General features: G+C 52.4%; 13 protein-coding genes across 13 annotated transcripts; 6 read left to right on the top strand and 7 right to left on the bottom strand.

Annotated features, from left to right (window-relative positions):
* Positions 1-5: 5 nt before the first annotated feature.
* Positions 6-2,264, bottom strand: ASPVEDRAFT_627889 (putative PB1 domain protein). Its single transcript, XM_040815637.1, has 5 exons — positions 1,921-2,264; positions 1,712-1,861; positions 1,329-1,664; positions 220-1,275; positions 6-163 (listed from the first exon to the last, which is right to left on the bottom strand). Exons 1-5 carry the CDS (start codon positions 1,933-1,935, stop codon positions 134-136), a joined length of 1,587 nt encoding a protein of 528 aa, XP_040667106.1. The 5' UTR covers positions 1,936-2,264; the 3' UTR covers positions 6-133.
* Positions 2,265-3,571: 1,307 nt separating this feature from the next.
* Positions 3,572-4,513, bottom strand: ASPVEDRAFT_130101 (copper chaperone CCS1; the record flags this gene model as incomplete). The annotated part of the gene is made up of 4 exons (XM_040806686.1): positions 3,572-4,089; positions 4,170-4,304; positions 4,367-4,439; positions 4,496-4,513. 4 exons carry the CDS (start codon positions 4,511-4,513, stop codon positions 3,572-3,574), a joined length of 744 nt encoding a protein of 247 aa, XP_040667105.1.
* Positions 4,514-4,776: 263 nt separating this feature from the next.
* Positions 4,777-6,371, top strand: ASPVEDRAFT_28007 (uncharacterized protein; the record flags this gene model as incomplete). Its single annotated transcript, XM_040810068.1, has 3 exons — positions 4,777-5,327; positions 5,458-5,872; positions 5,931-6,371. 3 exons carry the CDS (start codon positions 4,777-4,779, stop codon positions 6,369-6,371), a joined length of 1,407 nt encoding a protein of 468 aa, XP_040667104.1.
* Positions 6,372-6,397: 26 nt separating this feature from the next.
* ASPVEDRAFT_40894 (uncharacterized protein) lies at positions 6,398-8,916 on the bottom strand. The gene is made up of 4 exons (XM_040812233.1): positions 8,831-8,916; positions 8,387-8,766; positions 7,285-8,329; positions 6,398-7,236 (listed from the first exon to the last, which is right to left on the bottom strand). Exons 2-4 carry the CDS (start codon positions 8,476-8,478, stop codon positions 6,718-6,720), a joined length of 1,656 nt encoding a protein of 551 aa, XP_040667103.1. The 5' UTR covers positions 8,479-8,766; positions 8,831-8,916; the 3' UTR covers positions 6,398-6,717.
* Positions 8,884-10,613, top strand: ASPVEDRAFT_40893 (uncharacterized protein). The gene is made up of 4 exons (XM_040812232.1): positions 8,884-9,182; positions 9,253-9,395; positions 9,480-9,878; positions 9,926-10,613. The coding sequence occupies exons 1-4, from the start codon at positions 9,137-9,139 to the stop codon at positions 10,280-10,282; spliced, it is 945 nt and encodes a 314-aa protein (XP_040667102.1). The 5' UTR covers positions 8,884-9,136; the 3' UTR covers positions 10,283-10,613.
* Positions 10,614-10,752: 139 nt separating this feature from the next.
* Positions 10,753-12,678, top strand: ASPVEDRAFT_191166 (class I SAM-dependent methyltransferase). The gene is made up of 3 exons (XM_040809081.1): positions 10,753-11,299; positions 11,364-11,565; positions 11,618-12,678. The coding sequence occupies exons 1-3, from the start codon at positions 10,880-10,882 to the stop codon at positions 12,508-12,510; spliced, it is 1,515 nt and encodes a 504-aa protein (XP_040667101.1). The 5' UTR covers positions 10,753-10,879; the 3' UTR covers positions 12,511-12,678.
* Positions 12,649-13,266, bottom strand: ASPVEDRAFT_166978 (phosphatase YCH1). The gene is made up of 2 exons (XM_040808655.1): positions 13,106-13,266; positions 12,649-13,047 (listed from the first exon to the last, which is right to left on the bottom strand). Exons 1-2 carry the CDS (start codon positions 13,218-13,220, stop codon positions 12,731-12,733), a joined length of 432 nt encoding a protein of 143 aa, XP_040667100.1. The 5' UTR covers positions 13,221-13,266; the 3' UTR covers positions 12,649-12,730.
* A 237-nt stretch (positions 13,267-13,503) lies between these two features.
* ASPVEDRAFT_129853 (mitochondrial 37S ribosomal protein bS21m) lies at positions 13,504-14,169 on the top strand (the record flags this gene model as incomplete). The annotated part of the gene is made up of 1 exon (XM_040806669.1): positions 13,504-14,169. One exon carries the CDS (start codon positions 13,504-13,506, stop codon positions 14,167-14,169), a length of 666 nt encoding a protein of 221 aa, XP_040667099.1.
* Positions 14,170-14,295: 126 nt separating this feature from the next.
* Positions 14,296-16,071, bottom strand: ASPVEDRAFT_627568 (uncharacterized protein). The gene is made up of 3 exons (XM_040815636.1): positions 15,640-16,071; positions 15,544-15,559; positions 14,296-15,436 (listed from the first exon to the last, which is right to left on the bottom strand). The coding sequence occupies exons 1-3, from the start codon at positions 15,771-15,773 to the stop codon at positions 14,423-14,425; spliced, it is 1,164 nt and encodes a 387-aa protein (XP_040667098.1). The 5' UTR covers positions 15,774-16,071; the 3' UTR covers positions 14,296-14,422.
* Positions 16,072-16,170: 99 nt separating this feature from the next.
* ASPVEDRAFT_28000 (glucose-6-phosphate isomerase) lies at positions 16,171-17,888 on the bottom strand (the record flags this gene model as incomplete). Its single annotated transcript, XM_040810067.1, has 2 exons — positions 16,171-17,332; positions 17,389-17,888. 2 exons carry the CDS (start codon positions 17,886-17,888, stop codon positions 16,171-16,173), a joined length of 1,662 nt encoding a protein of 553 aa, XP_040667097.1.
* A 1,429-nt stretch (positions 17,889-19,317) lies between these two features.
* Positions 19,318-21,850, top strand: ASPVEDRAFT_82859 (uncharacterized protein; the record flags this gene model as incomplete). Its single annotated transcript, XM_040817272.1, has 5 exons — positions 19,318-19,336; positions 19,414-19,476; positions 19,536-20,131; positions 20,185-21,699; positions 21,758-21,850. 5 exons carry the CDS (start codon positions 19,318-19,320, stop codon positions 21,848-21,850), a joined length of 2,286 nt encoding a protein of 761 aa, XP_040667096.1.
* Positions 21,851-22,415: 565 nt separating this feature from the next.
* On the top strand, positions 22,416-23,949 carry ASPVEDRAFT_130423 (mandelate racemase/muconate lactonizing enzyme family protein; the record flags this gene model as incomplete). The annotated part of the gene is made up of 4 exons (XM_040806723.1): positions 22,416-22,460; positions 22,519-22,623; positions 22,682-23,287; positions 23,350-23,949. The coding sequence occupies 4 exons, from the start codon at positions 22,416-22,418 to the stop codon at positions 23,947-23,949; spliced, it is 1,356 nt and encodes a 451-aa protein (XP_040667095.1).
* A 235-nt stretch (positions 23,950-24,184) lies between these two features.
* On the bottom strand, positions 24,185-25,027 carry tim21 (the record flags this gene model as incomplete). Its single annotated transcript, XM_040806625.1, has 4 exons — positions 24,185-24,367; positions 24,417-24,471; positions 24,537-24,721; positions 24,788-25,027. 4 exons carry the CDS (start codon positions 25,025-25,027, stop codon positions 24,185-24,187), a joined length of 663 nt encoding a protein of 220 aa, XP_040667094.1.
* Positions 25,028-25,260: the final 233 nt, after the last annotated feature.

The following is a 25,260-nucleotide window of genomic DNA, read 5'->3' as shown; positions in this document are numbered from 1 at the left end:
AGGTTAAGTTACGCCGACGAGGAGAAATTAAGATTATTTATTGCTATTTGACTAAAATAGAGACCTGGTATCATTATGGGTATAAATGCTAGTATATACAGAAACACATATGCAGGGTATAACTCGCTCACGCTTAAATCATCCGTCGTTCCTCAACCCATATCTGCAGTCACCAGTTAGCAAGGAAACTATTAAACATAAAGGGCGTAGGTTGCATACCTCCATCTTTCCCATTTCACTTCCTTCTCGCCGGGCAATCTCTTTTGACGCCATGAGCAATAGGTCAAGATCTTCCTGATCTACCATTGTGATCATATCCCCCTCATCCTGCATCTTGATCTTCAGCGCCATCTGGAAGCCAAACTTCTCCCGGATCCTAGCCTCAAACTCTGCAAACCCAACCGACGGGCCGATAATTATGTATCGCGTGTCCTCTGATGAATGCACCTTGACTCGGAACTTGCGCACCTCCGGTCGGCGTGCATACCCATGCGCCGGGCCGCGGCTACATGATCGTGCTCGTTGTTGCGAACCCATAATTTCAAACCCTGCATCTGGCCGTACATCCTCATCACATGGTGAGCTTCCGTACTCCTCTTCCTCGTCGATGTAGCCTTGTTGTTGGAAATGTCGTCCGCCATTCGCTAGCGCCATTACTCGAGCTTCACCATACCCTCCGTACGGGTCGTCGGAGTAGCCGATCTGTATCCCAAATCCTGTGTCACTCACTCCCCGCTGGTGGCCATGCCCTTCGCGCGGATATCCTTGTCTCTCTGGCGCATATCCACGAGGTGGTCGTGCGGAGCCCCGCGGCTCCGACGCTGTGCGGATTGTTCCAATGCGCGGCTTCTCTGGGGCGCTAAGGTCCGTGCTGCTCATTCCAGCTACCTGGGCACCGGGACGGTCAAGATCGAGTTTCGGTGGGCGTTGTGCCTTTGTAGGTTGGGTGCGGTTGCTAGACCCGCCGATGCTGCCGGATGAGCTGCTGAGACTTGCTTTGTCTGTGTCTGGGGGTGGTGTAGGTGGGAAGAGATTTCGGTTCATGGGAGGCTCTGATTGCTGACGGCTGCGGCTCGTTAAGTTCTTTTGGACTAGGTGCGATGTCGCAAATGGCACGCTATCTGCTGTTCTATGGGTTGTTTCGACTGGTGTGCTCATTCGGTTCGTGGCGACCACGCGTGACTTGCCCAGGTAGTCCTTGCTCTTGAGATTCTTGACTTTGGCCGCATTTGGTCGGTATACCACTCCTACTGGAATAGAAAACACAGTGTATCCCTGAGACCTTTGTTAATGTCGCTGCGAAACACCCGAGGACAGGAGGCACTTACTTCTGCTCTTTCTCTAATAGCGTCGTTGATAACATCGTGGTCTGGTGTGACTTTCTCTTTGGAGGCAAACTCAATATCCTGCATACCTGGCCCAACCTGCTGTAGATAAATGTAGCAGAGGCCGCGATTGAATAAGACCTCGCACGAATACAAACGGAACTTCAGCCCTAGCTGTTCGTAGTCAATGAAATTGTTGCCTCGCAGGTACAGCAATGTGTCATTGAAATTAGCCAGTGCCTCTTCGAAGTCGCCCAGGAGAAAATTCGATACGCCCTCCTGGAAGTAGGCAATGGCGAGGTATTGATCCAGGCTCACGGCGCTCTGGTAGCACATAACCTATGGCTGTCAGCGGCGGTCCGAACAGTTTAGATCAGGAACCATACTGCTTTTTCATGTTCACCTAGCGTAGCATAGATGACGCCGCAATTGAACAGGATCTTGGAAGTATCGGCGATATTCGCAAACGATCGCAAAGCGAGGTCATATTCCTGGTTATCGAAATGTTCCAGGGCCTGGACCCAGGTTTCGATTTCCTGCAGCTTTTTGTTAACACCGGGGAGACTTAAATACGGCTGCAAGATTTGCGACATACTTGCTTGAGCGACATTTTCTTTTTGCGATGCCAGTGCCAGTGACGGCCTTATGTATAGCGATTGGGTGGGCGACGACGACGTGTTTGTCCACCTCGTCGTAATACTTGGCTGACACCGGCTGGAGGGGGTTTATTTGCCAACTGGCAGGGAGAAAACGGCGGGATGTCCGGAGAGCACGACAGCAAATATATGTATGGGCCAACCAGTAGCCAAGATGTGACGGGGGGAGGGGATCGGGTGGGCAGACTCAGTCTGGCGGGCCAAGAGAGGTCGGGTGGATGGCACGGGGGAGGACAAGTGCAAGTTAGGCCGATACTGACAGCCAACTGGGTAGGCTGGACTGCAGGATCCGTCGATTGAACAGAGGTTCAACAAGCAGTCTAAGCCAGACAGGGTGAAAGATGGCTTTGGTGGGATTGTGAGGTGGAGAGAGCAGATAGATCGGATATATATTTAGACCAAAAATTAAAGCGCACCAGCCACTGGGGCAGGGATTGGCGGGTTGTGACGAGGGGAAGCACTCAAATCGAGATGCTGGGAAAGACAGACACTGTTCCTTGCAGGGAGAGAAGGGATCGGAGAATTGCAGTTTATGAAGCTGTGGTATCTGCGTGGCTGCGATGCCTGAGTCCGCATGTAGAGGCAGTGCTGGCGGTTGGGAGTTGGGACCTGATTATGTGAAACTGGAGGCAGAATTGGGCCAGCAAGGAGAAGCAGAGAACAGGATGGAAATGGGGAGGAGAAGAGGGCAGAGGGGTGAATAACCGCCCAGGAGTCGAGGCCTCGCAGATGCAATAATCATTGGTGATAGTCGCCTCGAGCTGCAGGGGGAGTCCATCACAGTGCAGCACGTTGATCCTTGGCTTGTCATCACTCGGTATACAGCATTAAGATATAATTAGTATAGTCAATATGTCGATATATTACCCTCATTTATCCCTCTGCAGATGATCCCAATACTTGCTACACCAGGGTGTATACTGGTTGGAGGAGGCCCGACCCGAGCCTGTTCCGCACTCTGTCTGGCTGAGGCACACTGGATAATCTGATTGTCCCCAAAGAGAGCGTTGAGAGGTCCGTCCCGAGTTTCCAGGAGCAGTCACATTTCAGCCAGAAGAAGTGATATCACTGGCTGGTTGCAGAATATGTGACAAGAAACTAAGTTTGGAGGGGCCCCGCCACGGCGCTTCTGCTGGGACGTGGTGAGGCTGGTTTCCGCCGTGATAGGCCTCTGGGCGCCTGTGCTCGACCGCTGCTGCTCTGCCCGCCTTGCTCTGTGCCCGAATTGACGCAGGCCATGTCCTGCCGCCAAAATAATTCGCTTGCAGCATCCCACTTGGGCTTCATCTATGCCGTGCAGCCCGCATGCCTTCTAGTCATGTGAGCCGTCACAATCCTTCTTTCACATCATGAAATAGCGGTCTCCGCAAGATCAATTCTAAAATATGAATAACATCGTCTGACTCGGTCTGAACGTCTCCGCTCTTGAAAAAAAAAAAAAACAATCCCCTCTAGATATCGCCCCGTTGCTCCGTTGTACACATTGACATCATCATCATCTTCTAGGTATCATCAAGGACTCAATAGAGTCAATACTAACGCAAGGTCACGCCCCTTCCCCCACCAGCCCAGCCCCAACTGCTATCAGCATCAAACCATTCCCTGAGCCACTTGCTCCTGGCGCTCTTGCCACACACTTTTGCCCGAGCAGGAGCAAACTGTCTTGTCATTGTCCCAGACCCCGGCGCTTCGAGCGATCACCCCAACCAAAGTATTGGAATCCTCGCGTCGAAACGGCCCTTCCGTGCCCTGAGACACTACCATACTGCGCCCAATCAATTCCCAGATCGCCACTGGGCGATCTAGGAACACATTGCCTCGCCCCTTCGCATCAACCTGCACACTGCCAAAGATTCCACGAGACTCTTTCTGTGTATCAGCACCCTGGAGCTTCGCCTTGACCGCCTCCCAGATCCCGCCAGTGGACTCCGCTCCCCGGGAGATGTCTCCTGCCTCTCGTATCGTCGCCCAGTACTTGCCCGGTGCCAATCCGTTGATCGTCAGATCCACCAGCGTCATATGAGGTGAGACCTGGACCATACGCGCCAGCCCTCGGATCTTGTTGGGTACGGTGGTTGAGTGTGTTTCGAGGATACAGACCGCAGAGCCTATCGTCCACCAACGCTTAGCTGACGCCCAAGAACTGAAACAAGCCGCGCATAACCCAGTAGAAAGGGACCAAACATACTGTTCGATGTACCGCTGCCTCGTAGAATCGCATCCCGGCCGGTGTTTTGAATAGCTGTGACTATAGAGCTGGGTGGCGCCGTACCCTCAATAAAGACGAGTTGATCCTTGAGATTCGCCTCGATCTTGCTGACTCCTAAAAATACCAACAAGACGATTCAGTACACGTTCACGAATTGTGTAGCCATGAGTCAGTACCTTCTATTTTGTTCAATTCCTTCGAGATGTCCTTGACACAGCCATCGCAGCTCATCGGGACCGCGAAGGTCGTCTAGCCATGGTTAGTCTCCGGCACCCTCCGGTATGATGTAGGTAGAATTCCCATACTTGGAAAGGCTCAATCATGGCGACTTGAAACTATTAGAAATAACGCAGCGCTAGCTAAAGAAACAATAGCAAAGAGTAGCAAGAAGTTGAACAAGTAGGTAAAAGTAATGGCGGGATGGGCGGGGTGATTTGAAATCACGGAATTCGGCCTGAGAGCTCAGGCCACACAGCTTCCCCAGTCCGATAGCGTCATGCCTCCAAATTTCCACTCCCGGAGTTGTCACCTTCCATACTCCCACGTACCCACACTCGCGTCTCGAACCCGGACCCCATTCATTGCAATGTCGGCCTCGAAATCCAGATGGGCTGACGAAGATCCCGAGGCAGATGCGCTCATCGCCCAGCGCAAACGCGAAAAGGAGGAGAAACGACGAGCGAAAGCCGAGAAACAACGGCTGGAAGAAGAGCAGGCGAAGGCTCAAGCAGCGCAACTTCAATCTGCTGACACCGCACCCAATGGTGACCCTGACGCGCCTCCGAAAAAACGTCGACGGCTATCAAACGAACAGCAACCGAGCTCCGAAGTCGAGCAGCAATCCAAACAAGGGAAGTTAGGGAACCTGTTGGTGTTCCCCGGGTTGGAATGGGGGCCCTGTCGCCATGTGGACAATTTCGAGCGATTGAATCATATTGAGGAGGGCTCGTACGGCTGGGTTAGTCGGGCGAAGGAGCTTGCGACCGGCGAGGTGGTCGCATTGAAGAAGCTCAAGTTGGATAACTCCCCAGATGGATTCCCCGTAACTGGCCTACGGGAGATCCAGACCCTCTTCGAAGCTCGCCATCAGAATGTGGTATACCTGCGCGAAGTTGTCATGGGCAATAAAATGGACGAGTAAGCTTGTTACCCAATTCCCTCCTCCATCACCTTCGCGCATTTCCCCCTCTGCCCCGAAAAGTACCAGATGCACAAGGTTAACCATCGGACCCTTGGGGGCCCTCCCCCACCATCCCGCCATACACAGTGTCTTCCTCGTAATGGATTTTCTCGAACATGATCTCAAAACCCTCCTCGACGACATGCGCGAGCCCTTCCTCCCCTCCGAAACCAAAACTCTACTCCTCCAGTTCGTATCAGGCCTCGACTTCCTGCACTCGCAATGGATTATGCACCGCGACCTGAAAACATCCAACCTCCTCATGAACAACCGCGGCGAGCTCAGAATCGCTGACTTTGGAATGGCCCGCTACTACGGCGATCCGCCGCCTAAGCTCACCCAGCTCGTTGTGACGTTATGGTATCGTTCCCCGGAACTTCTATTGGGCGCGGAGACCTATGGCACGGAAATCGATATGTGGAGTGTTGGCTGTATATTCGGGGAGCTCCTCACGAAAGAACCCCTTCTGCAGGGGAAGAATGAGGTTGACCAGGTATCCAAGGTTCGTAATCACCATCACACCTCTATCACCTTCTTAAAGCCTCTAATGTCCATACCAGATATTCGCCCTAACCGGACCCCCAACACCCCAAACCTGGCCCGGTTTCCGCTCGCTACCAAATGCAAAGTCTCTCCGTCTTCCATCCTCCCAAACAACACCATCATCGACATTACTCCCGCGCGCCAAATTCCCATTCCTCACAAACGCCGGTCTGCAGCTCCTCTCCGCGCTCCTCGCATTGAATCCGAAGTCGCGGCCCTCCGCTGCGGAATGTCTGGCGCACCCATATTTCCGTGAGGATCCAAGACCCAAGCCGAAGGAGATGTTTCCGACTTTCCCGTCGAAGGCAGGGATGGAGAAGAGGAGGAGAAAAGAGACACCTGAGGCGCCAAAAAGGGGGCAGGAGGCACCCAAGTTGGATTTTGCAAGTGTGTTTGGTGGCCAGGGTGGTGATGATGGCGGGGAGACGGGGGCGGGTTTTACGCTACGCCTGGGATAAGCAGCTTCTAATATACTAAAATATTGTGCTAGACTTTACCATATACAGATTTTATGGATTCTTTGTACCCCAAGTAATTTACTGGCCGCATAATAGACATATTTATCCATCTGGATATTTACCCCAGTTTGTCCTCTAAAGTGCATAATGCCAACGAAAAGATTGCTGTGGTGCCTTTCCAACCATGCTTGCCAATATGCCCTAGGTCCTAATCAATCCAGAGGCCTTGATAACGTAGAAATATAACGTGTTAACGATGTCACAGTGCTGCACTTTCGACATGCAGAGTATACTTGTTTGGAAACGATTGCATAAAGTTAGACGTGTACTCTAAGGCAAGAGATCGTCACGAAAAGTAATGTTGGTGCAACAAGGAATACGTGACGAGATACTCTTCAGTTGAGTCGCTGCCCTCTCGGTCTCTTCGTAACGGCCGTGGGCTGGGAATTCCCATTGATCCTCCTGGCCCAATGATTTCAGGGATATCTTGAGTCCGAATTGAGAGATTGCGGTCGAGGCCTGGGCCACTGTGCAATCCACCATCACCAACAAATCCGCGTTCCCCCTTGATGGGGTTGTCACCCCTGTCGGGTCGAAGATCAGTCGACTTGCCGTCAACAAAAAAGTATTCATCTTGTAGGGACAGCGGGGATGTTCGATCGCGTTTTTCAGCTGGTATCCAAGGGCTTAAATGTGCCTGCCCATCTTCCTCACTAAGGCTATTGGGGCTCGGCTCTTCGTCACTAGTCTTGTTCTCACAGGCATCACTTGCGCCCAACGTATTCAGAGACGACAGATAATACTCGATACCCCCCAGTCCTCCAAGTTCGACTGCTGGTACTGCTGGTGCATTATCGCTGAGCTTCTATTATTGGTCAGCAATGTCCTTTCGGTAAACTACTGCAGCTCTTACATTCGAGGAGGCTGTTTCCGCGGCCGGCGTTTGGACAATACCCTCTTCAACAATTCCAGTCCCAAGGCAGTCTACATGAGAACTAGTGGTGTGAATTTCTTCTGTAGTCACGGTGACTTCAACTTCACCACTTCGTATTGGTTCAACTTGAGACTGGCGCACAACACTCGAAGAAGACCTGCGGGAAGCGTCATCCACAATCATCGCGTCAGTCTCCCCTCCCGAGACGTGTGAGATATCTGAATCAGCAAAGGTACCCGGAACAACTTCGTTCGAATCGACCGGTATCTGCTGAATACTGGATATAGGCGAGTTGTGATTTGACGACTCCACAGGCGTAGGAACATCCTCGTCAGGACGTGGGTGTTCAGAAGACTTAGGCGGCTCTGCTGTGCATTCGTCTTCTAATGCGGCGCCAGGCGTATTACCGGAGTTATGGATATCTTGGCCCGCAGTAGAAGGTAGGCTGTTATCTGGGAAGGGATCTGCTGTCATTTCCTCGGGGGGAGCGAGGGTGGCGTCTGCTACCGTGCTTGATGTTGACAGGGGAGCGGGATTAGAATATGGAATGTTGGGTGGGGAGCTGATACTGATGTCCTTGCTCCTCTCGCGCGTGTTGCCCGGGTAGGTGTTGCAACCTGTGCGATAGAGGTCGGTTCCAAAATCATAGTCTTCTTCAGTGCTGGCCTCAGATACTGTTGACGAAAAGAAACGTGCGTGTCGACTAGAAGAGGCCCCCGCAGAATCGGACGAAGACCACAGTCCATTGTTCGCATGTCCGCCATCAACGCCTGGGATAGGACGCCTATGTAGCCCAGATCTCAGGGCCTGGAGCCCAGAGCGTGCTCTCCGCAGAGACCTCCCAGGAAGGCCCTGCATCCAACGTATCGAGCCGGCGGGGTGAGTTGGTTGTGGGATATTGTCAACATCATCCAGGCACACGCTTCTCTCGAGAGCGGGATTATGTCGAGGATCATTTGGATTAAACACCGGGTAATGGGCGCTTTCCTCGCACGCGAATGGTTGAGTTTCCGATCTCGCAAGTCTGAAAGCATTAGGTTAAAACATAGCATAGATAGATGGTTGCATGCAGCAGCCCTACCTGCTCCTTCTGCGTTTTGATGCGCGGCGCATGGAAACCGAAAAGGGCACTATTGAGGGTGGAGTGTCACCAAAGTCATCGGAGAAAGCCATGTTTCTCAAGAGCATATGTAGTCTCAACTGCTATCTGATCACTGGCGCAAGATAGCCGGTAGCCGCTCTCCAGTGTTGAAGAGAAGAGCCAACAGAGTGTCCCAAGCGGGTGGTTACATGGGAAGGCATTGGAAAGAACGGGCGACCAGGAATCACATTGGATTTCTAGAAAATCGGGGAGGCGCTGACTGCCGCCTGAAATTCAACTGCAGTGTTGGACAGAGGAAAGAGACAGCCGGAGCACTGCAAGGGAGTCGATTGCAGCTTCCTTCTGAGGGCTTTCGGCATCTGGAAGAGCGGTTAGCAAGAGACTGGGCAACATTTCAGAAGTGGGCGTTAAGATGAGACTTACCCACAATGGCCAGCCATTTTTTCAAGTATAATTTAGTGAAAGTTGAAAGACCTGCAGTTGTTCGGCATACAAGGTGGTGCAGAGTTGGACTGGCAACGTGGAAGCCGAAATCCTCGCGACAAACAAGACTCCAGCAGCCGCGTCCACTTCCAGCTTTCCTTCAGCAACTCTCCGGTGTTGCTGCCAGCCTTCAACAAAACCCGCCTTGCGCCGACCAGCTTCTCAATTCAAGTCGCTCCGAATATTTTAATTGCTATATTTTACGAAAATTCTAAGTCAAGGCCATTTTAATTGTCTCCCTTCGTCATGGCTGCGACCCAGGCTGCTTCCTTCAACGAGATTATCAAAGCTAGTAAGAGCTGCACTGTACCGCTTCTTTCCCGGCCGACGAATCCCCGGCTTACACGTCTCTTTCCTCCCAGGTCGCCAGAAGAGGAAGAATGAAGATCTTGCGAACAAGATCCTAGGAAAGAACAGGAGAGCCAGTGCGCCCGGCTCGGGGGCTGGAAAAGCGCAGAATGCGACACCTGGTGGAAGTCTCGCGAGTCGGATCGGTGTGACAAAGGTAACAACAATTTACATCAGCTTGCATCTTGAATGCCGGCCCTCTCAAACGAATGTGTACTGATTCGTTTATTATTGCATCCAGCGCTCCGCATCTGCAAATTTCGGGTCGAAGGCCAACAGCAAAGCCCCATCTGCTGCCGCAGGGCGAAACACAGCATCAAACGCGAAATCAACACGTCGACGACGTCCCGCCGAAGATCGCCTCGTGTCAGCACTCAACCCCGAAAATGGTCAGGCTACAGTACGCAGCGGTGGTAGAGGGATCAACATCAAGGGCGCAAGCGCAGCACCCCCCGTGGTCATCGGGGGCAATTTCGCTCCTGGGACCACCGCGGCAGACATCCAGTCGGCCATCGAGCCCGTTTCTGGGAAGATTGTCAGTTGTTGGGTCACTTCGCAAACGCCGACGGTGACCGCTGAAATCACTTTCGCCGAGAAGTCTTCGGCTGAGAAAGCTGTAGCCAATTTTCACAACCAAAGGGTAGGTGTGCAGACGCTTGGAGGAACCCCCCAGCTAATTTCATAAAGGCCGACGGCAGAGTCCTTTCATTTCAACTCAGTTCTTCTAACTCGGGCGCAAAAACAACTACGGGATCTACCTTCGATAGCCAACGCGAGCAAGCAGATCGTGCACGACGCTCGCAACGGACGGCGGACCCCGCTGTTCAGGATGGTAAATATGGCTTCAGTGAGCAAAATAACCAACCAATGGACTCCAGAAACACTGGCAGGGGCGGACGGAGGGGCAACAGGGGCAGAAGGAACTTGGGCAGAAATGACCGGAACGGAAACCAAGGAAGCCAGGAAACCGGGCTTTACAGCGATGAGATGATGACGGATGCGCCTCCTACAGGTCCCAGAAACAGGGGCAACCGACGCCAATGATATCAATAATCACCTTTCACAAAACCTGCAGAGCTGGCCCATCTGGATGGCCTGGGTGAATGGGCTCCAGTTGGGTACGAGCTCATCCCTATATAGCCCTACCCCCACTGCTGTCCGAGTATAACTCGGCAACGGCTCTCGATTTCATCGAATTGCCGGAAACTATCTACTACTATATTATATGATATGTACGAGTATTATATTCGCGATATTAGTCCGAACTACCACGTCATTTTCTGCGTGGACTTTACTGAACGGAGGGTCCTGGAGTTTAGTTATTATGTATTATCAAAATAGTGTAATATAATGGGAGGCGTCTTGATAGAGTGGATTTCCTTCTAGCAGGATGAAAGCATTAGATGTTTGATACAACTCATTCTGTTATCGATAAGAAGGTGATCACGTGCAGGCGGAGATCGGGGATTTCGGGGAGCATCGAGATCAACATTTGCTTTGCATACTTCACATTGCTCGCGATCATTTAGTCCAGCACTGTCGGGTATCATGGTTTGATTTTCCTGATTCATACCATTTGCTGGTCCAATCTGTCTTCCTTCGACGTACCATCGAAACCGCTGAAACCGCTCCACGTTCAAAATGAACCCTAGCACACGGCGCATACTCAGCCAACTTACGAGGCAAAGCACATATCGGATACTCAATGCTCAGTCACGACGATGGAATTCTGCATTTGCGACTAGAGAGTGGTCCACGCCCCTCGCGCGCACCTTAGCCAATGCGATTAAAACGACGGGGCCCATATCAATCGCCGCATTTATGCGCCAGGTGCTCACATCGCCAGAGGGAGGATATTATACAACGAAACCGGGGGGTGGGGGAGAAGTGTTCGGTAAAAAGGGCGATTTTGTCACTTCTCCAGAAATCTCACAGGTGTTTGGAGAACTGGTGGGGATATGGACCATTGCGGAATGGATGGCACAGGGTGGGAAGAAGAGCGGAGTGCAACTCATGGAGATTGGGCCGGGAAAGGGGACCCTAATGGATGATATGTTGCGGGTATGATATATGACAAGTCTGAATGAACGTTTCCTTTCTATGCTTAGGGCTAACACTTGAGCAGACGTTTCGCAACTTCAAGCCGTTCACGTCCAGCCTCGAGGCTATCTATCTTGTCGAAGCTAGTCCTACGCTAAGGGAAGTCCAGAAGCGATTACTCTGCGGTGATGCAGCCATGGAGGAGACGGAAATTGGACATCGAAGCACGAGTAAATATTTCGATGTGCCTGTGGTCTGGGTAGAAGACATTCGATTGTTGCCCCATGGTAAGTATCCCTCAGTCACTAGTGAAAATCATTCGCTCATATGTATGTATAGAGGAAAACAAGACACCTTTCATCTTCGCCCATGAATTCTTTGACGCACTGCCAATCCACGCCTTTGAGTCAATCCCACCTGCGCCAGAAAACCAGCCACAAGAACAAGAGATCATGACGCCTACAGGCCCTACCAAACTCAACCAGCCACTCAAGGCCGCAAACACGCCTCAATGGCGCGAAATCATGGTCACTCTAAACCCGAAAGCAGTTGATGAGGACATAAAGGACGAACCAGAATTTAAATTAACCCTAGCAAAAGCATCTACCCCTTCTTCCCTCGTTATTCCCGAACTCTCCGAGCGATACCGCGCTCTCAAATCCCAGCCTGGTTCGGCCATCGAAATCAGCCCAGAGAGCCGTATTTACGCCTCAGATATTGCGCGCCGCATTGGCGGCTCATCGCAGCCTCCACGGACCGCATCTAAACGGGACGCGCCTACAGCCGCGGCTATCGCGAAGCGCAATCCCTCCGGCGCCGCTTTGATAATGGACTATGGATCTCTGTCGACGATTCCGATCAACTCCCTCCGTGGCATCCAAAACCATCAAAATGTTCCGGCACTCTCAGCCCCTGGTCTCGTTGATGTCAGTGCCGACGTAGACTTCACTTCGCTCGCAGAGGCTGCCATTGAAGCTAGTGAGGGTGTTGAGGTCCATGGGCCTGTTGAGCAGGGTCACTTCTTACAGGCCATGGGTATAGCGGAGCGGATGCAGCAGCTCCTTAGCACCGTCAAGGATGCAGAGAAGCGCAAGGTCTTGGAGACTGGGTGGCAGCGACTTGTTGAGAGAGGCGGCGGCAGCATGGGCAAGTTGTACAAGGTGATGGCTATCATCCCAGAGAATAGTGGTCAACGACGGCCAGTCGGGTTTGGGGGAGGTGTCCCAGTATAGGCAGGTATTAGAGCCGACAGAGTCGATGTAATATAGTGTACATATACCAATTTATCTTGTACCCGACATGGCATGAAACGTGTATATGCGCCAAATACTTTCATCCTGCTACGCCATCCACACACAACTTAGGCAGCGCACCAAAAAGTATAAGGGTATCAATAAATTCTATCTATCTATATCATAACTATCATCACTAAGCATAACGGCACTGAGGCATTCAATACTCCTGCCAAATATCCTCAACATAAGCTTCCGTCAGTCTGGTATCTTTCCCATACTTCTCCTGCCACTGCACAAACCCGCCCTCGAGCACAAAAACCTCTTGCTTGTGGCTCTCTTCGGTGTTCCCGCCAAGCATTCTCTCACGCTCCCTCGCATATCGCAGTGCCGCTGACGGGCCACGTTGCTGGCTGAGCGCGCAGTGGAAAACAACCTGCTCCTTGTCTTGCAGCGTGCGCACGAGTTCGGGCATGCGGTGGTCTAGCGACGAGCTAGGAACCCAGGTCGAGGAGAAGATGTGTCCGCCGATATGGTCTGTTTCCATCAATGAGTACTCGTTTAGTTTGCAGGTGTAAAGAGCGGGGGAGGTTACCTGAATCCCGCACGTCGACGATTGCTAGCTTGCTAGGCGTGGATCCGGCGAGGAGAAGGGCGGAAAGGGCCTCACGGCTCATGCGCGGAAGCGTCGCGATCGTAATTGAAGACATGTTGGGCTATATGTGCTCCTTCGGTGGGATGTTTCATTGTTGAAGAAGTCGAACTGCTGCAGGCCTTCCTTACTGATGGAGACCACGTGATTTTGCGGGTTTCCGATCTGGAAAATTGAAGTCGGCGCCGCAACATCTCGTCTCGACCACGACGCAGGGCTTATCTGTTTGCCTCTCGACACGACTACTTCTGATACCGGAGGGATTCTTTGGGCGGTTTTTTCCTCTCTGTCAACACAATTGGACCATCTCCGGATTCCAATCCCCAGACACAACAATGGAGATGCGATCCCTAACCCGCTGCCTCCGTTCGAGGCCGACAACAACGGCGACGACCTCTCTCCTCTCCGCTCGTCAGTCAACACTCGGTCAGAACCAGTTCTTCCTGCCCCGACAAACACCTCAGGCTCTTTGCTTCTCAACCTCTTCCCCAAACTCCAACGCCAACCAGCCCCCTCGGCCCACGCGAACCCAGAACCTCCGCACAAAGCCAGATGCCAACATCGACGACATCCTCGACCAGCTGAACCTCGGCACGAACCGCAGAAACCGGGCCGCCCGTCTGGCACAACAGAAGGCCGATCAGGAAGCTTCATCCGCAGACGGCGCGCCTAGTACTGGCGTGGCAACCAACGAACCCATATCAGCACCCGGTTCACCGCAGTCAAGACAGGACCGCCGCAAGGTCGACCTTAAGCTTGGACCTGTCCTTGGACGTGAAGTGTCTGTTGCGCCGGAGCGCGGGCGTGATTTGGAGTCGTCCATAAAGCGGTTGGATCGTCTCCTTAGAGAGAACAACGTGAAGAAGCAGATGCTTGCCCAAAAGTATCATGTGAGGAGAGGTCAAATGAAGAAGAATTTGAAAATGACGCGGTGGAGGAAACTGTTCAAGTATTCGTTCTCGCATATGGTTAATAAGATTCAGAGAATGAGGCGGCAGGGATGGTAAATTCCATCTTCTTGCTTTTGTATCCGCGTGCTTGAAAGAGGAGTGCTCAAGATGGTTAGAAGAGACTTGTCCAATTGAGTTGGCGTGTATAGTATATTTTCCTGGTGTATTTGAGTTCATTTTGCATTGTACGCTAGATAAAACCGTTCTTTTGCTACTGGTTAGATACAAAGTGACCACCAAACAGTCTATATCCAATCCACATATTTCTCCGCATAATACAACAAAGATATAACAAAGCTGCCGGAGTGCATTAATCTCTTTTCCCAGTAGGGAATCCCCCATATCCACCTCCCAAGCTACCAGCCGAATATCCTCCATACCCATTTGCCTTCCCTCCGTTCCCAAACGAAACCCCAACAGCACCCTTCCCAATACTCGGCACACCCAGAATCCCATCTCCCTTCCAGGCACGCCGTCTCACCCCATTCCCATTTCGTTCCCAATAAAGCGCAGCCAACGCACCAACCGAGGCAGCGATTCCGAAGAAGAACATCTTTGAGAATAACCACGCAAATACAGAGGATGAAGCGGAATTATCGCGCCCAGGCCACCCAATTCCCCTCCCACCTTCAATCCAACTAACATGGAAGGTAAAAGTCAACGGCTCTCCACGAATAACCTTCGTGCCATGCCCAGCAGTCCAGGGCTCGCGCGCCGCCTCGGCAACAGCAGAAGCCTCCTTCTCCTCGTCTGTTGTCTCCCCATCGTCCTTCTTCCCCTTCCCGTGTAGAAGCGAGTACTCAAACTCCGGAACCGAATACGCCGTGCCGGCAACGATATACCCCTGCTTCGTCGTGCCCTTCTTCGCCTTCTTCTTCTCAGGCAACTGCGGGATATTGTGCGCAATCACATTCATATCCGTCCAAATATGCAAGTGGCTCCTCTGCAGAGTCCCCTGGATCGCAAACGTAATAGGCGTGTACGCCGGGCCCTCATCATCCAGTACGGAAATGGTGCTCTTAATCTCGTTTTTATCGCTCCCTCCTTCCCCCTCCGATTCCTGTTGCTGCTTCTTCTCGTCTTCGGCCTTCGTGTCGGGGGTGGAGCCAAAGCCCGTTGGGGATAGGGGTGCCGTCGGCACACGGCATGTCATGGGGACATCGGAGTGGACGTAATACTCGAGGAGGTGGTAGAGCTCATCGGGGAGGGAGTCGATGGTGCAATTGACCGATTCGGAGGCGCCGTAGCGGAAGGCGAGTGGTGCGGAGGTCTCTTTGCATGTAGGGAAGGGGATAAATTGGAGTTTCCCCAGGTCGTCCGTTATCTGAGACTGGTCAGTTTACTGCTGAAGAGGAGTTTTTTTTCGAACTCGAGGTTTGGGTTTGGAAGGTTGGTGGAGTGGCGTTTCAGGAGAAGAGGTTGGGAGCATACATGTTCGCCGGAGTCACTGGAGAGTTTCAGATTAACATTGAGCGTGGAGAATGGCTTTGGTTTGCGTCCTAGTTAAACTCCCTTGAGACTACTTACATTGTCCGATTCAAACAGGTCACTGGCATCGGCTGCCCGTGTGTATAGCCATCAGCTCTCCCCGCAGCCGAAATTTGAGACAGGCACGAGGCGATCAGGGCGCCGGAAAGAATGCTTCGTCCCTGGATTGTCATGATGGGTAGGACACGCCGCCGATCTGGCGGGATGACGAAGTGTCTGCTGAAGGTTTCGAATTAAAGATTTAATTAATAAATGAGGAAGATTCGGAAGAGCCACGGTGGTCTTGAAGACAAGCAACCTTGGAAGCCGGCGATCCTCCGCTGGCTTGAGTTTAAGTCGATCTTGCTACGGGGCCGCCACCCGCTGGTCCTCGAAGGCTTGAACATATTGGAATGGAAAACTCAATTTTATCTCTATCGGTTGTACGATATCGTATTATTTATTAAAACCTTTCGATTCTGAAGACTAATCAAAACACCGCACGAAATTTACCACTCATGTTCTCGTCAATTGTTTTCACTTTTTTAGAATGTTTTCCCTCCTGATTAGGGCGCAAGGGGAAGAAGAGCTTTACGCAAGCTTGGCCTTCTGCTTGAAGGCAAGGAGCAGACCGCTGGTGGAAGAGTCGTGGTCACCACCCTCACCTGCTGTCTCCAGCTCCTTCTGGATCTTCTTCGCAAGGACCTTGCCCAGCTCGACACCCCACTGGTCGAAGGAGTTGATGTTCCAGATGGCTCCCTCGGTGAAGGTCACATGCTCGTAGTAGGTGATCAACGCACCGAGAGCAGCGGGTGTGATCTTCTGGGCGAGGATGGAGGTCGTCGGGCGGTTACCAAGGAAGGTCTTGTGAGGCACCAGGTTCTCGGGCGCTCCCTCAGCCTTGACTTGCTCCGGGGTCTTGCCGACCATCAGAGCCTCAGACTGGGCAAGGAAGTTGGATGCCAGCATGCGCTGGTGCTTTCCGTTCTCAACCGGGTTGTGCGACTCGACGGCCATGAGGAAGTCCGATGGAATAAGCTTGGTACCCTGGTGGAGCAGCTGGAAGAAGCTGTGCTGGGCATTGGTGGCGGGCTCACCGAACAGGATCGGGCCGGTGGTATACTTGACGTATTCACCAGTGCGGGTGATGGCCTTTCCGTTGCTCTCCATAGAAAGCTGTTGGAGGTATGCGGGGAAACGGTGCAGGTACTGGTCGAAAGGTGCAACAAGGTGGGTTTGAGCACCAAAGAAGTCACTGTACCACACGCTCAGAAGACCACCAAGGACGGGGATGTTCTTTTCCAAAGGAGTCTTGCGGAAGTGAGTGTCCATGGAGTGAGCACCGGCAAGGAACTGGTGGAAGTTGTCGAAGCCGATGTAGAGAGCAACGGAGAGACCAATGGCGCTCCATACGGAGTAGCGACCACCAACCCAGGACTCAAACCCGAACATGTTCTTTGTGTCAATTCCGAACTTGGAGACCTCCTCTGCGTTGGTAGAGAGAGCAACGAAGTGCTTGGCGATGTGAGACTCATCCTTTGCCTTCTCGAGGAACCACGTCTTGGCAGAGTTGGCGTTAGTAGTGGTCTCGGCGGTGGTGAATGTCTTGGAGGCGATCAAGAAGAGCGTGGTCTCAGGGTCTGAGTTCTTGAGAGCCTCGGCGATGTGTGTGCCGTCAATGTTGGAGACGAAGTGCAGCGTGAGATCGGGGTGGCCGTAGGGCTTCAGGGCCTCGGTGACCATGACGGGACCACTAGTTCGGGAATTAGTACATCACAGCGGCTAACTTTACTCTGCATGAGAACTTACAGGTCAGATCCACCAATACCAATGTTGATAATTGTGTTGATCTTCTTGCCCGAATAGCCCTTCCATTCACCGCTCCTCACCTGCTCAGAGAACTCCTTCATGTGGTCAAGAACAGAGTTGACATCCTCTACTACGCTCTTGCCCTCGACCTTCATTTCCTCATTGGAGACATTGCGAAGAGCGGCGTGGTATACAGCACGGTTCTCGGTGAAGTTGATGGGCTCACCAGCGAACATCTGATCGCGGAGCTCCTCAACACCAGCTTCCTTGGCCAGCTTAACCAGGAGAGCAAGGGTGTCTTCGGTGAGGAAGTTCTTGGAGAAATCGAATAGGATCTGGTTTTGGTCGACAGTGTTCTCGAAAGAACGGCTGAACTTCTCGAAACGCTGGGGGTCCTTTTCGAAGCACTCCTTGAGCACAATGTTGCGGCCTACGGAGCTGTGGTGCTCCTGGAGCTCCTTCCAGGCGGGAAGCTCAGCGGCTTGGGAGAAAGACGGCATTGTTGTGACTGTGAGGATAGGCGTAAAAAGTGATGGAGGGGTTGACGTAAAATGCCTGAGAGAGCAATTGGCGTCAGTGCGGGGCAGCGGCAACAGTAAAGCGATGCCAACAGGATCGCAAGGGACTGGGGGGATTCGTACCTGAATATGAACTGAAAAGCCGAAGGAAGAAAGCGACAGGAGGAAGCCGGGAGTTAAATGGCAATAAATAAGGATGAGGACTGAAAACAGGACCTTGGCGAGGGGATGACGCTTTGGGAAGCTCAAGCTGTTGATGGCGTAACCGGCCTGTTGAGGTCCGTGGAGGGGCGGCCGTGGGTCCCTTTTGCTTCCAGATCTTTTCTACTCTCGAATTATCCGGTGAACATCGCTGCGCATTAACCGCTCTGGCCCTGCAATTTCAATAGCCTGTCTTCCTTCTCGCGGTCACCTGGACGTCAGAAATTTGCCCGCAGCTCCTGCATGCCGTGTATAGCGCTGATCGCGGAGAGCCAGCATGTTTGTCAGGCATGCATTCTAGAACTGCTGCAGTGCTGAAGCACTCCGCGCGGATATCCGGATAATCAAACACTTTGATGATCAAACTGATCATTTACCGGCCTTCTGTGCTTGACAATTCCATTATCAATAAACCATCCGTCCAAGGGGTGGTCTCCGGATTCCTCGGAAATGTGGCCCCGTCACGGAGTAGTTTCCCCCGTTTGCTCAATTGAAATTGAGTTTTCGTCCAGTTATCAAATAATGTCAATTGAAGTGCAGTCTGTCTAGTTAGATGAGCTGCTGACAAACATAGGAATAATCCTGACTGTTGTGCCTCGTACACCCGAAGAATGCCTTGCAGAACCACCATATTCCGCATGAAAATAAGTGCTTCAAGTGGAATTCTGTCTTTATCGTACATTTATGCTATATTCGTCGGAATTTGTAAATATTATCTGACGAAAGTAATGACTAGGGCGGTTTTAGTACCCGGCGTGAAGCACTGCGGAAATATATACATTCAAGTCATTTATCTATTTTGAAGCTTATAATACATCAGCTACCAACAGCAATCAAACACCACAATAAAGAGGGGCTATAAACTGAATCCAAGCATACCAGAAGTCTATCGTCCAATTTATTCCAAATTTCATCTGCTGGAGCTGTGAAGCCAAAGTTGTGAAACCAAATATGAACTTGACAATGCCAAGAACAATGCACGGGCCACATGGACTTTTCTCCAGCATCGAAGCCGAAGGACGACCAAGAGCCAGGTCGAGTTCTGCAACGCTCTCGATCCCAAAGACCACCTCCTGTTTCTTCAAGTTTTGTCGGTCTGCGGGGCATCTATTTTCATCACATACCTTCAACTAATTCGATATACCCGAATCCGCCGCCTCGATCGTGTGATTGATATATCTTGCTTGTTGAGAGCTGCGCAGCTGTCGCAATGTATAATCCTTACCAACGTACGCAATCTCCATAATCCGCATTTGGTAGAATTTGTTCTACATATTTGGGAAGTGATTCTGACTATTGTTTTTAGCTCCGGGCATGTATGGTCGCCCGCCAGACTTCGGTGCCTATCCAGGAGCACCTCCAGGTATGGGTAAGTTGTCACTCCCAGTTGTCACTCTTTGTCCCTTCACGCGTTTAACAAATAAACAGCACCTCCTCCAGGAATGGCCGCTCCTGGAACCGCTCCTCCCGGGATGCAGCAAGCCAACGCCCAGCAGCCTGGTCGACCGGGCGGATTCCCCCCCAACTTCCAACCGCCTGCGAATATGCCAAACATCAATTTCTCCGCCCCCGTAATCCGACTGGGCACATCGGGTCCAGCGAAATCCGCTACTCCGGACGTGAACAAAGAACGTGGCGCCGACGGGCCCGGTAGACGCGCAGGTCTGGGGTCTACAAACTTGGAGTCCCAGCGCCAGAATGTGCGCGATGCGATGATGCAGTTACAGCCGCCTACTAGGGATGAAATATTGCGAACTATATTCGTTGGAGGGATCACGGAAGGCGTGGGTGGCGACGACGGTGTGGAAAGAATTCTGCGGTCGGCCGGTAGCCTTAGACGCTGGATTCGCGCCACAGATGCGGATGAAAAGCCGTGCAAGTTCGGTTTCGCAGAGTACGAGGACCCTGAGAGTCTAGGTACAGCTGTGGAAGTACTAAAGGACGTGCAAGTTCCTGTGAGGAGACAGACGTCGTCCAACACAGAGGATAAAGAAGACAGTGAGGTGGAAAAGAGCACGCTTTTGGTATGTTTTTTATGTTCAGTATATTGGGATTGGAACTAATGTCTATCCAATAGGTTGTTGTTGATGAGAGCTCACTCACGTACTTGGAACAATACGAAGGTACCAGAGAAGATCAAGACCCAGCCGAGCGCCAGTCGAAGTTGGATTCTGCGAAGAATACGCTTTCGAGTGTGTTACATGACCTTTTCCACCCTACTTCACCCACCCAGAAAGAGGACGCTTCCGCGATTGACCAGGAGGGAGACACTTCCATGAAGGATGCTGAGGATGGCACGCCCGCAGAGGTCGTTACCATACCAATAACGGTCGACGATGAGTTGTCCGATATCCCGCCCGAGATGAGGGCAACGGTTGCCAAGGAAATCGCCGCTTTCCGCGACCGAAGCAACCGCCGAGACATTGAACGCTTGAAGCGAGAGGAGGAGATCGAGTCAATGGAGAGGGCACGGAATTCTGGCTCTAGAGTCAATCGACTAGCATCCCCTCCTCCATCTGCGCCAAGCGGACCTGCAGCTGGTGCGAATGGGGTTCCCCTGGGTGCACGAGAGCGTGGAATGCCCAATGCGCCCTCAGGGCCTAAAGGATTCGGTGTGCAAATACCGAAGGACTATCAGAAAGGTGTCTCGTTTGTCAATGGCGGCTCTGTCAATGGTGCTACCACAGTGTACATTGACCGTGAGGACGAAGATTCTGATGCCGACGACGAGGAGCTTGAGCGAAGGCGCCAGGAAAAACGTGAAACTGAATTAGAAAAGCAATACCTAGACCAAGAGCGCCGCTGGCTCAACCGTGAGAGGAGCAGGACTGCCGCCTTGGAGCGTGAGAAGAAGCGCGACAAGGAAGAAGAGGCCAAGGTTCAAGAAGTGCGCGATGAGGCAGACAAGCGGTTGGGCGAATGGAACGACGACGCTGAAGCTAGCCGGAAGTCTAGCGAGTACTACGCCGACCGAGGTGCATGGCTGCGAAGCCGTGCTGCCTACCGGGCTCGCGAGGTTAGCATGGATGAGGCGGACCGTGCGGCAGAAGAGCGGGAACGGGCACGATCCGTCCAACAAAAAGAACAGGCTCGTGGTATGGCAGACGACTTCCTTGCGCGCCAAGCCGAGGAGCTGGAAACCAGAATGGAGGCCCCGCGCGAACCACAACGCTTCAAGCTTTCTCTCGGAGCGGCTGCGCAAAAGGCCCAAGCCGCCACGAGCCGCCGGACTGTTGCCGAAGTCGAGGGCTTATTGGAAGACGAAGAAGAGCCCGAAGCTACGGCCAGGCGGCCGCTTATCCCGATCAAGTTCGACAGCGCGGCCGAAGCTGCCGGGCTTACCGAAGAAGAGCGAGCACAAGCTGCGCGACAACTTGCCGCGGAAATTCCAGCAGACAAGGAAGGACTATGGAAGTGGGAAGTCAAATGGGAGTTCGTGGACGAGTCTGTTGTCAGCGACCAGCTCAAGCCTTTTGTGGAGAAGAAGATCGTGGAGTATCTGGGCGTTCAGGAGCAGATGCTGGTGGACGTAGTGGAAGAGCATATTCGCAAGCGCGCCCCTCCTCAGGAGCTTGTAGAACAGTTGGAAGAGGTGAGTTACACCCGGTCCTCTATTTACATTGACAAGATATCTAACCAGATGCTTCTAGGCCCTCGACGAGGAGGCCGAAGTCCTTGTTCGGAAACTTTGGCGAATGATCATCTTCTTCTCAGAAAGCGAGAAGAGAGGTCTTTCGGGGTAGTTGCGGTAGCGCCTGTGGTCTTGTTTAATAGCAATGAGCGGAGAAATATGATGGGAATGTCTGTTATATCCAAGATAGTCCTCTTGAGGCAATACTGTACCATTCCAACACCTCTCATACTAGCATTTGGAGAATAACCGTAGACAGGAGACAGACTGCCAAGCGCAGAGAGATCGGAGAGGATCCGATGGCCTGGAACCATCGGAAATATTTCTCAGTGGTGGAAATAGTTCTTCCACCAATGACGCCCGCACACTGCCCCCCCACGGCGCGGGTATTTACTACCAGTAGCGATTTTGTATCCAGACTAGACCGTTTGCAAGGCTGGAGTTGGTCCGGATCGCCTCGAATACTGAATGGGGGCATAATTGTTCCGCGGGGTTTTCTGCCTGTTGACCCTGCTCTCGTGGTGGGGGGAGGGACCACTTGTTTTATTCTTATACCAGACTCCTCCCCCCCGGTCGTTTCAATTTATTTGCTCTTTTGGTTTGGGATATTTTGATGCCATTCACTCGACTTGCGCTTCATCCAAAGTACCCAATTGCTACGAGATAACAGAGACACAATGGTGAAGATCACGGGCTTCATCACGCGAGACGTGAGGTTTCCGGTAAGTCGTCCATACTTATTTGACTCAATAGAGCAGCTGCTGAAGTAGACATGTCTAGACCTCCCTCGACAAAACCGGCTCCGATGCCATGAACGCCGCAGGCGATTACTCCTCTGCATACTGCATCCTGTACACTGACTCTCCCTACTCCGGACACGGCATGGTAAGCTTACGGCATATCTCACTTCGCAACTCCAAAAAACCGGGCTGACATGTACTAGACATTCACCATCGGCCGCGGAAACGAGATTGTCTGCGCAGCCATCGAGCTCCTCGCGCCTCTCGTAGTCGGCAAAGACCTCGACGAGTTCACATCCAACTGGGGCAAGACATGGCGGTATCTCGTCTCCGACAGCCAGCTGCGGTGGATTGGGCCCGAGAAGGGTGTTATCCATCTTGCCCTGGGTGCGGTCGTGAACGCGCTTTGGGATCTATGGGCCAAGGTCCTCAACAAGCCTGTTTGGAGGATCGTTGCTGATATGACTCCCGAGGAGTATGTCAGCTGCATCGACTTCCGGTATATCACTGATGCGATTACGCCGGAGGAGGCGATTGCGCTGCTCAAGGAAGTGGAGGGTGGTAAGGCAGAGCGGATTAAGGAGGCAGAGCAGAGTAAGGCTGTGCCGGCCTATACTACTAGTGCTGGTTGGTTGGGATATGGAGAGGAGAAGCTAAAGGCACTTCTGAAGCAGAGCGTTGATGAGGGGTATAAGCACTTTAAGCTCAAGGTTGGAGGGAACCTTGAGGACGACCGGAGGCGGTTGGCGATTGCCCGTGAGGCGATTGGATATGATAAGGGGAATATCCTTATGGTCGATGCTAACCAGGTATGTATTTGTATTCCATTTTGCTTGAAGGCGCGAATAATTAGGAGCTAACTAAGAGATAGGTCTGGTCTGTCCCAGAGGCAATCAGCTGGATGCAGAACCTTGCCGAGTTCAAGCCCTGGTTCATCGAAGAACCAACATCCCCAGATGACATTCTCGGCCACGCCGCCGTTAAGAAGGCCCTAGAGAACACACCCTACGGCCCAATTGGCGTAGCCACCGGCGAGATGTGCCAGAACCGCGTGATCTTCAAGCAGCTCCTGCAGGCGGGGGCCCTGACGGTCCTTCAAGCGGACGCATGCCGCGTTGGCGGTGTTAACGAGGTCCTGGCCATCTTGCTGCTTGCAAGGAAGTTCGGCGTGCCGATTGTTCCTCACTCTGGTGGAGTGGGCTTGCCCGAGTACACGCAGCACCTGAGCACGATCGACTACGTCGCTGTTACGGGGAAGAAGAGTGTACTCGAGTATGTCGACCACCTGCATGAGCATTTCCTGCACCCATCCAGTGTGAAGGATGGGTACTATGTTACTCCGCTAGAGCCGGGGTATAGTGTGGAGATGAAGCCGGAGAGTATGGATAGGTTCTCATTCCCCGGCGAGGAGGGCAAGAGTTGGTGGAAGTCGGAAGAGGCTAAGGTCATCCTGGAGGGACCGAGGATATAAGCCTGTTATTGAGTGGACGCTTCATGTGATATGAATATGAAAAGAAGTAAGAATATTCCCGTATTAGGGTTTATGTATGGTACAAATATAAATTGGTGTTTTGCTATCTCGCAGTCCTGGGCCCCGTAGACATCACTTGAAGGCGTGTACGCCTTGGCTAGATACTAGTACATGGTCTGTTCTATTCCTATAATACAGCGAGCAGATCACCCCCAGGGTGAAGCTCGAAAGAACCCTACTTCCACCGGATGCCGAAGATCTTGACTTCTCCGCCGACTTTAGGGTCGTGACGCTCTTCAAGGACGACACGCGAATAGCCTTTCACTTCCAGGGCAAGAAGTCGATATTCCCACTCATTCGTATCCGCCGGCTTCACCATGTGCACAAACACAACTCCCTCGTTTCGTGGGCCCGAAACCTGCCAAGTCAGTCAGTCTATGCTTCACCCACAAAGAATTGGAACATACATGGAAGTTCATCTTCAGATGTTCGCGACCTTGTCGATCTTTTTCGACCTTCGTTCTGCATAACCCATTAGCACTGCAAATTCACCGCCCAAGCGACGAACGAAGGAAGAGTAATCATACGCAATAGGCCTATTCCTCGCCCACCGGCTGTGTGTATTCTCCCCATATGCCTTGATCTCCCGCTTATCACCCAGAACATTGATACACCGCGCATCGTTCTTAATCCGATCAACAGCCTTCTCAAACTGCCACGTCCGACTGTTCGGTGAGAACACCTCGGTGTATAGTAATGTGAAGACACCGCCCTGTTGTATTCATGTCAGCGCCAACTCAAGTCGTCAACGCACCGGAACTTTGCATAGTGTACTCACCGTTAGCACCACACCGGCTAACACCACCACGAAGTTAAACGACTGTTGTGTCGCCCGCGCAACCTTCTCTTTCCCACTCAGCTCGCCCCATGTGTACCGGCCGTCATCCGATAATACGGTGACATTTCGCCGCCGCGATGCGGAGCTGTGTGTGGCGTAGGTGTTCGTCGATGTGCGGGGAAGAAGAGGCTGGGATAGGAGGAGGCCCCGGCGGAGGGGAGGAGCGGGGCGGAGGTGCATGAGGCTCATGTCGTTTCTTTTTTTTTTAGGTCGTTGCTGGGTAGGTAGGGTGGTGGTTTGAGTTCGGTTGGGTAGGGCTGTTGCGGCCAGCCGTTGGTCAGTGGATTTTGGCTTAATAGCGCAGTGTCGGCGAGTATGAGCGCTGCGGGGTCAAAAGGACTATGGGTATTACGGCCTGGTCTACCGCAATAGCGTTGATATGGTCTGTTGCTGGTTTCTTTTCTGTTTCTGGA

This window comes from Aspergillus versicolor (assembly GCF_001890125.1).
Source record: "Aspergillus versicolor CBS 583.65 unplaced genomic scaffold ASPVEscaffold_4, whole genome shotgun sequence".
Classification (NCBI taxonomy): Eukaryota; Fungi; Ascomycota; class Eurotiomycetes; order Eurotiales; family Aspergillaceae; genus Aspergillus; species Aspergillus versicolor.
This window is presented reverse-complemented; position numbering and strand designations above follow the sequence as displayed.

What these genes read in the sequence shown, in the direction of transcription:
- ASPVEDRAFT_191166 (XM_040809081.1), top strand. Translation starts at nt 10,880, where the DNA reads ATGAACCCTAGCACACGGCGCATACTCAGCCAACTTACGAGGCAAAGC. An exon ending in TAATGGATGATATGTTGCGG is followed by an intron (nt 11,300 to 11,363) that starts GTATGATATATG and finishes ACACTTGAGCAG; the next exon opens with ACGTTTCGCAACTTCAAGCC. An exon ending in CATTCGATTGTTGCCCCATG is followed by an intron (nt 11,566 to 11,617) that starts GTAAGTATCCCT and finishes ATGTATGTATAG; the next exon opens with AGGAAAACAAGACACCTTTC.
- ASPVEDRAFT_40893 (XM_040812232.1), top strand. Translation starts at nt 9,137, where the DNA reads ATGGCTGCGACCCAGGCTGCTTCCTTCAACGAGATTATCAAAGCTA. An exon ending in GTCGGATCGGTGTGACAAAG is followed by an intron (nt 9,396 to 9,479) that starts GTAACAACAATT and finishes TATTGCATCCAG; the next exon opens with CGCTCCGCATCTGCAAATTT. An exon ending in CCAATTTTCACAACCAAAGG is followed by an intron (nt 9,879 to 9,925) that starts GTAGGTGTGCAG and finishes AATTTCATAAAG; the next exon opens with GCCGACGGCAGAGTCCTTTC.
- ASPVEDRAFT_627568 (XM_040815636.1), bottom strand. Translation starts at nt 15,773, where the DNA reads ATGACAATCCAGGGACGAAGCATTCTTTCCGGCGCCCTGATCGCCTCG.
- ASPVEDRAFT_627889 (XM_040815637.1), bottom strand. An exon ending in TAGGTGAACATGAAAAAGCA is followed by an intron (nt 1,665 to 1,711) that starts GTATGGTTCCTG and finishes TGACAGCCATAG; the next exon opens with GTTATGTGCTACCAGAGCGC. An exon ending in GTGAAATGGGAAAGATGGAG is followed by an intron (nt 164 to 219) that starts GTATGCAACCTA and finishes TGGTGACTGCAG; the next exon opens with ATATGGGTTGAGGAACGACG.
- ASPVEDRAFT_166978 (XM_040808655.1), bottom strand. Translation starts at nt 13,220, where the DNA reads ATGTCTTCAATTACGATCGCGACGCTTCCGCGCATGAGCCGTGAGGCC. An exon ending in CGTCGACGTGCGGGATTCAG is followed by an intron (nt 13,048 to 13,105) that starts GTAACCTCCCCC and finishes TGATGGAAACAG; the next exon opens with ACCATATCGGCGGACACATC.
- ASPVEDRAFT_40894 (XM_040812233.1), bottom strand. Translation starts at nt 8,478, where the DNA reads ATGGCTTTCTCCGATGACTTTGGTGACACTCCACCCTCAATAGTGCCC. An exon ending in TCAAAACGCAGAAGGAGCAG is followed by an intron (nt 8,330 to 8,386) that starts GTAGGGCTGCTG and finishes TAATGCTTTCAG; the next exon opens with ACTTGCGAGATCGGAAACTC. An exon ending in CGGAAACAGCCTCCTCGAAT is followed by an intron (nt 7,237 to 7,284) that starts GTAAGAGCTGCA and finishes GACCAATAATAG; the next exon opens with AAGCTCAGCGATAATGCACC.